General features: G+C 39.7%; 2 protein-coding genes across 7 annotated transcripts in view; both read left to right on the top strand.

Moving 5' to 3' along the window:
• Positions 1–2,147, top strand: part of LOC118338172 (EH domain-binding protein 1-like) — a 12,970-nt gene extending 10,823 nt beyond the window's left edge. The window contains exons 3-4 of the mRNA XM_035675420.1: positions 1,709–1,766; positions 2,005–2,147. Of these exons, the coding sequence (XP_035531313.1) occupies positions 1,709–1,766; positions 2,005–2,106 (160 nt within the window). The 3' untranslated portion in view covers positions 2,107–2,147. The remainder of the gene's footprint in view (positions 1–1,708; positions 1,767–2,004) is intronic.
• A 2,537-nt stretch (positions 2,148–4,684) lies between these two features.
• LOC118338169 (EH domain-binding protein 1-like protein 1) overlaps positions 4,685–12,026 on the top strand; it is a 33,726-nt gene continuing 26,384 nt past the window's right edge. For 2 of the 6 annotated variants that reach the window (XM_035675417.1, XM_035675413.1), the window contains exons 1-7: positions 4,690–4,883; positions 5,030–5,169; positions 6,220–6,279; positions 6,557–6,790; positions 9,768–9,941; positions 10,977–11,183; positions 11,313–11,456. In XM_035675417.1, the coding sequence (XP_035531310.1) occupies positions 4,750–4,883; positions 5,030–5,169; positions 6,220–6,279; positions 6,557–6,790; positions 9,768–9,941; positions 10,977–11,183; positions 11,313–11,456 (1,093 nt within the window). In that variant the 5' untranslated portion in view covers positions 4,690–4,749. Of the gene's footprint in view, positions 4,884–5,029; positions 5,170–6,219; positions 6,280–6,556; positions 6,791–9,767; positions 9,942–10,976; positions 11,184–11,312; positions 11,457–12,026 lie in introns of all 6 variants that reach the window. The other 4 variants (XR_004797225.1, XM_035675415.1, XM_035675416.1 and 1 more) reach the window with 4 other exon arrangements.

The raw sequence follows: 12,026 nt of genomic DNA, 5'->3' as shown, positions 1-12,026 counted from the left end.
TGAATATTCATAAAATATGTCACTTGGTCGTTTGTTGACCACTGGCTTTAAGCTCTTTTGTTTTTCCAGCAGTGTTCAGCCAACAATCTTAGTTATGTTTGGTTGACAACTAGCTGCTGCCCAAAGTCTTCAATTCAATTAAATTCAATTTCATTTTATTTGTATAGCGCCAACATAAACAGAAGTTATCTCAGACACTTTTCAATAGAGCAGTCTAGACAACCTTAAACATATTTACGAGAGGCAACAGTACCACATGAGGCAAGCACCTTGCAACAAAGGCAAAAGAAAAACTGGTCTTTAACTCTCTTCTCACAGATAATGTGGTGAGCTGATGAGATTCAGTCTGAAATCATGTGTGGATCTCGCAATATCTTCAGGGTTTCACAGTGTTTTCACTATCACACAAACACACCAAGTCAGAAGCTGTTTACCCTCCGGAACTCACTCGTTTATCCATCTCTTACCCACAACATCAACAAGATTTTCATTTTCTTCGTGCTTGAGGTCAGGTTATACAACAGATCGTTGTCTTGTTTTTTTGTTGTGACAAGCCATCATTCATTAGAATTTGATTAGATGATAATCATGATCGTGTGTGATTATGGGTTGATGCGCCATAAGACAAATTAGTTAGAGAAAACAGCACAAGAGATGAACAAAATAGGCTAAATCCAATCAAATACAGTACATGTGTTCAATTTCACTTAAAGGGCCATAAAGTGCATCGAAGAGATAAAATTCATCATTGTGCTGGAAAGAAGTGTAGAATTACCACAGTAGGGGTTCAGCTAGTCGGATTGTAAATTATGTTGACATCTTGTCCAACTTTATCCATTTATGGTCCCCAGAGGATGAAACCTTCTGACTTTTGGGATCCCTTGATCCCCCCCTACCTCCATCATGAGGTCCCCTCTAAGCGGCAACCTCTGTTGCTGCAAATGAAGCCAGCACAGAAGTAACAATAACTACAGTTCCTCTAAAAGCCACTTGAGGCTGGCTCCAGCATTGAGTTAATCTCTATAAGGCTCCATATTAAAATGCCCAACAGAACAGCAGAAATAAACGTGTTCACAGCCTGGTACAAAAAATATTTTGGTCTCTATAACTAATGTTCACTTTACGGGGATGATTTTTGCCCATTTTTCAATTAGGCGGGTGCCAGAGCTGACCAGACTGTGCTTCACCACTGCTCGTCATGGAATCTACTTCCATTTTAAATATATACAGTCCATGATCTCAACATCTACTGGATGGATGGCAGCATTCATGTTTACTGCAGGATGAATTGTAATAACTTTGGCGATCCACTCAATTTTTGTCTAGTCTGTTAATATTTTTATTGTGAGCATGTTAGCATGTTGACATTAGCATTTAGCTCAAAGCAATGCTGCAAGTGTTGCCAAAATCAGTCACCACGTGCTCCCTACTTTCTGCCATTTTGAGAGTCTTAGATTTAGGGGCGGCTGTGGCTCAGGAGGTCAGGCAGGTCATCCAAGTGTCCTGTCCAAGATACTGAACCCAAAACTGCTCCTATATGCTCCTATATAGAGATGTAGATGTACCTGTGTGTGTGTGGAATTAATTGGTGTCTGTATGTTACAGTCATGCTGGTACACATTGAGTAGGGATGGAAGATGTTTTTATTACGACGCGTGTGTATATCGGAAAAACTAACATGTTTGTTTGTCCTCTGTTGTGATTGCAGGCAACCAGACAAACTAAGAGTGGTGTGGATCAGGAGGAACAGACGTCACAGCACAAAGGTAACAAAGCAAAGAAGAATGAGACGAGGTTCATTCATTCAAATCAACCAGTTGTGTCTACCAGGCTCCTGGATTAGAAATGGCTTAAATGCTATGAAATACTTTCTGGATTGTGATAGTTCGAGGAGGATAAACTTTCCTTTTGTCTCATTTTTAAAGTGTGATCTGCAGAGGCTTAAATACAGTCCATAGAAACTGTTGAGATTGAATCCCTTGTGACTGTTATCTTCTCTGTCAGCTTCACAGCTGGCAGCCAGGGATTAAAAACCCCTATAGAGGCCTGGTGGTTTGGCAGGTTCCAGAGAGTTTAGACATCACTGTCACACTCTTCAAGGTATGAAGTTAAGATTCTATGTAGTTGCTGCTAGGGTTGCAGCAGTGAGAGTTTTTTTATGGTATGATAAAACAGTTACGTTACACAGTTAATATTATCATCAGTTACATTGACCGGTAAAGGCAAAAATACTTTTTACTTTATTTTAATTTCACAAAATATTATGGCCTATATTTATGACACTTATATGTTCAAAATTGTAGATAGGCAAATATATACAGTATGATAACTGTCAATTTTCTTACGTTATACATGGTAGCAGTATACTGCTGCAACCCTAGCAATGGCTGATGTGAAAATGTGGGATGTGTAAATGTGTAATTTCATTATCTAAACTGCACGAGGTAACTTTTATAAAAAAAAGTTTACAAGAATTTTCTTTAAAAAACAGAAAACATGCGTATATTTGTTGAGTAATGCACAGAAAATCTATAAAAATAAGAAGTAAAAATAAAAACAGAAGGAAGAATATGGGGAAAAGGATGTGAAACTCATGAAACAAGAAAAGACATGCAGCTACATAGATTAAAAAACCCAAGACTATTTTTACTAATATGTTTGCATCAATGCCATGACTTGCTACAAAACTGTGATCTGTCCAGTTCTACCTCTTCCCCCACAAGGCGTTAATTTTAGCTGCCAGCTAGTTGTAGCAGTCAGTGGGTTACAGAAACATTGGGCAAAAATAAAATGTTATTATTGTGTCATCTTTGGCAGTTATTATAGAAACTAGATGTTTTTTTGTATATTACAAGACATCTCAGTCTCTCTCACTCAGTCTCTCTCTTTTTTGGTCATTTTGTTACACACTGTTCTTAAGTCCCCTTCTTTTTATTGCCTTTATTATAGTGACAACTGAAGATAGACAGGAAAGGGGGGGCAGAGAGAGGGGATGACACGCAGCAAAGGGCCGCAGGTCAGATTCGAACCCTGGGCTGCTGCAGCAAGACTTCCAGCCCTCGTTACCATAGGGTTTTCGGCGCAGCCCTTCGGGGGACCCAACTTGAGCTAAACCCGGTTGCACCCTTCTTCTTTTAGGAGTGAGAGGCCAAACCCAGAAAAAATTGTTATTTAAAGCTCAAATAAGGTAAATTTCCTGGGACGTCTGAACATCGGTTTAAGGCAATCAAGTAATTTTTTGTCTGTCAACAGGACCTACCTGGCAGAAGGAGTTTTTGAAGACAAGGACTGGACATTTTGGTCATTGAACAATTGTGGAGTTTCTACTTATTTCTGTGTAATTCTTATGTTGTGATTTATTTAATTTACTATATTAAAGTTAAAGTACTATCATTTTAGGAATCAAAAAAATAAAAAAAAGTGGCATAACGGTATATAATAGGTCAACATCTTAAGTTACAGCTAGGATAAGGCTAGTTGTTTTGTTAATCCATTACAAACTTCAAAGGATTGTGGACTATATGTGGCATTTAACTCCCCCCCCCAACATAACCCAACATATGTAAAGTTAAAACATCAATAAAAATTAAGCTAATGTGGCTAAAACTTAAGCCTAACGGGGATTCATGTTAATTTTAGCTAGCCTAAAGGTTAGCTTTGTGGTTTCAATCCATGTATAACCTGAAAATAAGAATTCAATCATGTTGTTATCTAGCAATGAGCTGGTTTTTTTAATCAAAAGGAGGCATTTGGGTCCTCTTGCTATGGCGGCAGGTTCCGGGCCATGGTTTGAACCACCCATAGTTTCTAACAGTAAAGCTTTAAGAAAACAGACCAAAAACCCAAAAAACCCAACTTTAGGCCTTTGGTTAAGAACTAGGGGCCTATGGACAACTTTACCGGGAACCACCCTAAGGGTTTTCTTCCTAACACAATTTTGGGAAGGGGAGGTGAAGCAAGGAGTATTCAAGGTTGGTAATGAAACCCCCCCCCCCCAACATAGGGGGGGCCCAACCACAACGGAAGTACTTTTGTCGGAAATCCGCATACAATATTTTTTTGTTTCGCCCTTTCGCCGGTCCCCAGAAACGGATTCCGGTGGCCTTTTTTTCGAGGTGTGGAACTGTATTTTTTTCCGAACCCGGGACAAGAACTGGGGTACCAAGATGGGCGAAAAAATCCTAAAAAAAGTAACGCGCGCGAATAAGCCGGAGTCGTCGCTGGGCACGGCGAATGGGCAAAGAATTTTTTCGAAAACCAATGACGTTATTAAGGCCCCGCCTGTCTTAAACCTTTTGACCTTCAAGGCCCCCAACTGTCGCTAGGGAACGGCCGTCTCATAAACCCCCCAAACGACCCAAAACAACGCGGCAGACTACCAGGCTTGGGTTGGCCACCCAAGCGCGTAGACCCTTTATTGCACGGGCTCCCGGTAGGCTTCTTATTTCGGTTTAGAAGGTGTTTTATTGGTGTGGCCGGCGCCACCATAACAGGCCTGCATTCCTGTACTACAGCGTTTTGGGCCGTGTTTACGGAGATTTTTTTCGAAACGACAGCGTATTGGGTGAGGCTGCGTACTCGTGTGGACAGGGCCTAAGTCCTGCAAACTGGTCCTTTAATTGGAAAGCTCAGATGGACAATATATTCTTAGGGAGAACTTGTGTGTCAATTTTGATTTTCTTGTCCTTTGGTTTTATTCATTAGGAGACAAAAGGCCGGAGGAAGGTGTTGGCATCAGCTGATATCAATATGAAGAAGTTTGCCAGTGCCACACCGGGCCAGTATGATGTAACACTGAAGCTCAAACCTCTGTCCGTAAAAGTGGTGGAAGCCACGCTGAAACTGAACTTGTCTTGTATCTTCCTCAAAGAAGGCAAGGCCACGTAAGTCATCAGCCCAACAGCATGTGAATACTATTTACTGAAGGCTGTATAGCTGTATCACAGAATTTAAAGCAGTCATTGATACAAAGGTTGGACCAGTATGGGTTATTGAAGACCAATGCTGATGTTTTTCCTCCTCCCCACAGAGATGAGGACATGCAGAGTTTGGCCAGTCTAATGAGTATGAAACAGAGCGACATTGGAAATCTGGATGACTTTAACGACAGCGATGACGAAGCTGGTGAGGAGAGGAGGGCCAGCTTTGGACAAGCTACTCATGTTTCTGGTAAGACTCGGGGGTGGCATGCACTTGAGGATCACTGGGGTGAATTAACCAAATCAACATGCAGCTGCAGCCTGAGAACAGTAGCTGGCAGATATAATTGCAGTTTATGGGTTATCACACATTTAGTGGGCAAAGTGGACAGCTGGTCTGGGGTCCCTGATCAAAGATCACTGTGTTGCATTTGTAGTTTGATTAATTGCATATTTGTTTGGTAATACTTGATCTATCTATAAGAAAATGCACTGTAGGCGGTCATTAAGGAGAGCAGCGTTGCAGGTGGAGTTCAGTAAAAAAAGGATCAGATTTGTAGCCTGGCTAAAATGACATTTTTCTGTTGTACACCTCCAGCTTTTAAGAAAAACTCAAACCTCAAACCACTTTTTTTTTAACTGATAACCTATGTATATGGATATTTAGTGGTGTTGTTGATTGATTCAAATCTTTTGTGCAGAGTATAGGAATTCTACATATTGTGTTATAAATATTCATAGTAACCTCCCTCTACTGGTTGAATTGCAATTGAATTTCGCTATAAAACCTTTTTAAATTCGCGGAGGAAGGGAGCTAGCATAATTTAGGGGTTTCACACCTACTGTAAATACCATTTTTTTCTGTATTTTAATGCATATATTTTATGTGATGTAAGGTAGGCTCGCTAGGTACATGATATCCTGCCTTGTCAAATGGCCAGATTTTCAATATACTGAAAACCGTAGTAAAAGTAAATATTGTAATGTCATGTTTGTGTTGTGATTCTTTCTTAAGACGATGTCCATGCTAATTTCAACATAACACATAGCTATTAGCGTACCAACACCAGCTCTACCCTGCACATGCTTCCAAACAAATTTATACCAAATAAAGTGTAACATTTAGCAATTTAGCAGCTTACAGACTACAAGGTAAAATTTTTGTTCCTTTTCACGCTTTTTATTTATGTTTGAACTGTTTTTCTCAGACTGCTGCTTCCTATTTTTGTTTCCTGTTCAAAACTCAGTTCCCTTTTCTCTTAACCTTTCTGTCTGCTGTGGCTTTTTCTTTCTATAACAGCTTCTGCCACCAAAGTACATGACCTGGCTTGGAGGCCTGTAATTGAATCAGGCCCCACAGGTAACTTTCTGTTCTCTTCCACCTTCCCTTTCTAAAATCCACTTTTTCATCCTATTCCCCTTTTTACTTCCACTCCTTTGGTCTCACTCATTAGTGATTTCTCAAATGCTACAAAAACTCATTCCCACTTTCATCTGTACATATGTATTCTGTATTTTACTGCTCTTATCTCCCCCTCTATTTATTCTTCTGTTCTCTCAATCTTTCATTTAATCTCCCCCCGTCTTTTCTCCTCACCCTGTCCATCCATTCATCTCATCTCTTATCTCTCAACCAGTAACCTCAGAGATGGATTGGAAAGCGTCCTCTGGCATTTCTTCCACCATCTCGGTTCCATCTCGTCCTCCTCTGAACGAACCCCCAGACCCCTCCGTTCCATCCTTTTTAAGCACGCGACTACCAAGTGCTACCCAGCAGGCTCGGCCCTCCCCCTATGCCTACTCATTGCCAGCCTTTACACGTGCTCACCCTCCTGCACTTCCCAAAATCTTCCAGCCCAGTGCCGGATCAGGTATCTGTCAACAGATATTCCTCACCCTGTGTGGTCTCTTTAGGGTTACATTATTTGGTAGATTTGTCAATTTTAGTAAAGACTTAAATTCATACCACTCTGTATGGTTGCCAGGAATATTACATGCATTTGATAATGATTCCAAGCATCCTGTTGCACCAGTTCTAAGTCCGTATGTTAAAGTGTCCTGGAAAACCTGGGCATTTAGAGACTAGTTTTGCAGTCATGAAAATGTATCAAATATCCTGGAAGTGTTGTTGTGAAAAGTTTTTATATTATTTTAGCGTGTGCTGTGGCCACATCAATATTTCTGTTAGAGGAAAGCTTCAGTCAATAGACCTTTTTCACAGCAGCCATTTTGACATTAAATAGTAGGGTAAACGCAGGGGTTACCAATGATAATCATTAAGGTTATGTTGCTTTAAACAGAGTATGGAAATGGAAAGGCACTGCTACACTAAATGGAACAGAGCCTTTATTAGTTTTAGTGGCCATTAGTATCAACAGTAGTAGCAGTGGTAAAAAAAAAAAGGTCTGGTCGAATAGTCTTTTTCGCCTTCTAACTGAGTGAGAGGATCTGGAAGTATTTGAGTGGCAGCTGTTATAAGAGCTGTTCAAATTCTCTAAATGCTGAGGAAAGGAGCTTCAGTGCTATAAACGACCAACAAAGGAAGCTGATGACCTTCTCAGTTACTGTCCTGTTTTTATCCAATGCCATAACTTGTTAATATACTTCTATGTTTTGAACCTAAGCAAAGGCCGACTGTGAGCACAACTGGTGTAAAATCTACTTGTTATGAAATTGGTGGTCCTGTGTATAGTACTTTGTAACGTGTATAAACATTATTATATTAAAATGACCAAAGTGAAGTTAGTAGCGTTAGCATTGGTTATTCCTCATTTTGGGCTTTGTTATATCGCAGCCTTTAGGAATATCATTGAAATAATTGAATTGTTCTTCAGTCACACATGAAACTTTCACAATGAGTTTTTTTGCCAAGTAGGTTTTCACATAAAGGAATTTGCCTTGGTATATTGGTGCATAACAATAAACACAGGAAAAGGAAAACAAGAAGCATAAATAGACAAATGGGAAATTAACAATAATATATAAATATAATACAAATATATATTTGTATTATTATTATTAAGACAATAATAGACAATATGTACAATATGGCTTTTTTTTTTAAATATAAGATGTACAGTTTGTGCAGGAATGAGTAAAAAATCACAGTATTAAGTATAAAAATATTTGCAATGTGCAGTAGAAGATTATGATATGTAAAGCAGATTAGTATGACTGTAGTCTGTATTCCTTTTTTATTTCAATTCCAACCTTGGCAATGAAGTCATATTTTTCACCGGTTGTCTGCGTGTATACAGCCTACATGAAACAACACAGTAAGAATGCAGAAGTATCCAAAATGCGCTTTTTGTAGTCCATCTTCGCAATGTAGTTTCACCACAGCAGACACACGTCATCAACATCTGTTGCTGCATAATTACGTAGCGTAATTTTGACAATTCGACCTCTGGGTTCCTCTGGTTCCTCCTGGTGCTCCTAATGGCATTTGCAAGAATCCACTGGGCCTGAATGAAATCAATCAAAACAACCAATCAGAACTGAGAAAGATACTTGATTGTCTCATTCCAGGGTCATCAAATATATATGCTGGGAATGAGACAACAATCAACTATCTTCAAGCCACCAACCCAAAGCATCTTGCCATTAGGAGAGCCAGAGGAACCGGGGTTTTTTTACAGATTAATCTTGTCTCATGTACTACTTGTCAAGGAATATAGTGAAATTTCAAATATGACAAAAAGTTACCTACTGCAGCTTTAAGTGTGAAAGCTGACGGAGAAGATGAAGTGTGCAGATTCAGCTGCTTTCATCTACTTTGATCTACTGTAGCAGGGTGGTCATGTAGTTTAGTGAGATGAGTGAGGGATATCACTATCAGGGTTAGAGTTCAGGTCTGGATAAAAGCCTTTAAAGCTGCTGTAATGGTTCTGGATTTTTCAGTGTAACTGTTAAAGATATAGACCTAGGTTCTTAATTAAGTAAGTAGAAGTCCACGTCTTTAAAACACGTGATCTGAGTTATGTAATATGGTATGCATTTTTAATTGATTTTAGGCACCTCCTGCTGTGTTGATAAAGTCCAGATACAACACGGGAATGGATATTATGTCGCTGCCAAGAAATGATCTGACTGCCCTCATTTTTAATCCTCCCCCTTACCCAGGCCTATAATATTTATCATCAGTATGCATTTGCCATTCTTTTTCAATGAATTGTTCCATTAGCATAGCAGCACTCTGATGTCACAGTAAATTCATGTGCAGAAATGCATCTGGCTTCTCTCCACATCCAGACCCCTGTCTGTTTCCAGGCCAGTGTAGTTTAGTAGATTGCTCTGGCAGACTACTGATAGTTTGTTGCTTCCTAATTTAGGATGGGAAAGCTTATGTACATTTTAGCTATACTGTATAGCAATGTTGAATGAAAGGATTTTCTTCTAGACTAATGTTGATTTGACGGCGGTACCAGGATCCAGGACGTGGTTCTTGCTTGATCTTGCTCTTGGAAAGAAAGCAGATACACATATTCACCAAAATGATGAACTCTTCCTTGGAGGCTAAAAAAATGACAAAACCACTGTTAATATTTACGTTTAATTTAGAAAGTGTGTTCATTAAAGTAGGGAAAGACAGATTTAAGTACAAGTTTCCTGTAGTACAGTCCTGATTCTGATGTTGCCAAACCAATATATTATAGATGTCTATTTGTTTGTTTCTGTTCTCTGTTTGCACTTTGGTTGGCTTTTACCATTCTGTGTATTTTAAGTTTCACTCACCATTTTTCCAATTCTTTTGTTTTGTCTTCTCACCCTCCCCTTTCCTCTTTCCTCCTACTTTTCTACCACTTCTTGTCTGTGCTCTATCTGCTATCTTTTTTGTGCCTGTTCCAGCTCCTCGAAGGCCCCATAGCTTCCACAGTGACTCCTCTCCAGCTGAGGGCTTGGAAGCCCTTTCTTTCTCTATCTTCACTCCTTCTAAAGCCCTCTCCACCTCTTCTCTGTCTTCTTCGCCCTCTGATCCGTCTCTCCATCCTCCTCCCACTTCCGGTGATACCTCACAAACAGGTATCACATAATTCAGTTTAAAATTGTGATTGGTTTCTAATTTACATTGAAATAGCTTAAGACCAAATACAATCCATATCTATACAGTACATCTGATACTGTTTATTGGTCTTTGATATGCTGTACAGGCTAATGCTGCATTCACATTCATGGAAAAAGACAGACAGAAGCTCCTACTTCAAGAATACCATTCATTCAACTTTTATCCAATAAATATCTCTAGAAAAGAGATAATTAAACTGGCCCTGTATGACATTATTGGAGAATTTCTTAGCACAGTTCTGACCAATATTGCTATTTAAAGGACCAGTGTGTAGGATTTAGTGGCATCTAGCGGTGGAGTTGCAGATTGCAACCAGCTGATTAACATTTCATTTAACATGAAAAGGTCCTATCTAGAGCCCATGTTTGGTTTGTCCATTCTGGGCTACTGTAGAAACCTGGCGGACTCTGCCAGAAGAGAACAAACTCGTTTGTAGACGAAAACAGCTCATTCTAAGGTGACAAAAACACAATGATTTTTATTTTCAGGTGATTATACACTAATGAAAACATAACTACGAACATTATATTCAATTTAAGCCAATAGATCTTCCTAAATGTTACCCACTGAACCTTAAAATGTTGGTTATTTTTCATCAATTAGTCAGTAGGCATCTGTTGGTGGTTTACATGGTTTTAAACAAAAAACAAAAAAGTAAGCTAACAGGCACAGGTTAATATTAGCTAGCGTTTTTCTACAGAGCAAAACACAATAACTAGCTAGCTAATTTACATAAACTGTTAGTTAGCTAACATTTGGCCAACATTAGCTTACTTATAATATGACTATATATGTCCCTTTTCACTTCACTGTTACAGCTATTGTACTTGTTTACAGTTTACTAACATTGAGGCTCTTTGTTGCAACCTCATCAAAATTGCTATCTTTCAAATCGCAATTTTGATGATTAGTCTTAGTTTGCTTTTGTTCTACCATTTTTCATCACTACCCTCTTTTTCTTTTCTTCTGTTCTTTCCATTTTCATCTCTCAGTTTGTCCCAGTGGCTGGAGAGCACAGAGTGTTCCTTCCTTTGCTTCTGTCCCCTCTTCCTCCTCATCTTCAGCTCCTCTCAGCTCCTTCCCTCCCATACCTCCACCACCTCCCTCTCGCAGACAGCCCAAAGCTCGCCTCACCTCTGTGGGGGAGCCCTGCTCTGCCCTCACCAGGCCCACAAGTCTGCCATCTGCCCCTGAGACAGGTACAGGGACAGGGGGCGACGTTCTATCCTGTCAGAGGCTAGGTCACACCTTTCAGTTCATACACTTGTTACTGCACCTTCACTTGTGTTTCTCCCTTGTTTGTTTTTCCTTCTTCCTCTTTTTCCCAGCTTCCTGGCAGAGTGAATGGAGGCCTCCCAAATCTCAGGCCCCTCTAGCACAGCCTGCCCTCTCTCCTAAGTTTCTGCATCTCTCTGCCAATGATCCCGGACAGCCTGCAGTGCTGCAGAAAAAGCAGAGAATAGAAATGCAATGTAATGCTGCTCTACCTTTACCTAGCTCTAGCCTGACATCCTCTCCCGTCATTCAGCCTCCTCATTGCACTCTTGTGTCCTTTCATTAATTCACTCTGTTGTTCCTCTTCTCCTGCCTAACATGTGATGTACTGATATGTGGCTTTGATTCATACTTACTGATTCAGCATTTCGATGAGCTTAGAGAGAATATATAATTCTACTGCCAGTCCGACATCGCCAAGAGTTTAAAATATTAAGACTTTATATTATTACTCTTCTTAACTGTGCTTAGTAGTTCCTGCTGTAAGCAGCTAGCGTGGATAAAAGGGGAAAAAATCAATATAAACACATTTTATGAACTGATCTGATAAAAAAGCAATCTCCATGACAACTTAAAGGGTAACAATAATATCCCATACTTTTCTTCTTGTCAACAAATCATGCCAAACCAAACAACTAAGTGATCCTACTAATATTGTATTGTGTGTATCCAAAGCCTGATATATGTTATCCTCACTGTTGCATTGGGTGGCATGTTCCTTCATTACCATGAACACACTGCAGCTTATTTTTACTTAGTCGTAGATA

Source organism: Morone saxatilis, unplaced genomic scaffold, assembly GCF_004916995.1.
Source record: "Morone saxatilis isolate NCDOM2014 unplaced genomic scaffold, NCSU_SB_2.0 Contig4, whole genome shotgun sequence".
Classification (NCBI taxonomy): Eukaryota; Metazoa; Chordata; class Actinopteri; family Moronidae; genus Morone; species Morone saxatilis.
Note: the sequence above shows the minus strand (reverse complement) of the source record. Positions and strands in the feature narration are given on the sequence as shown.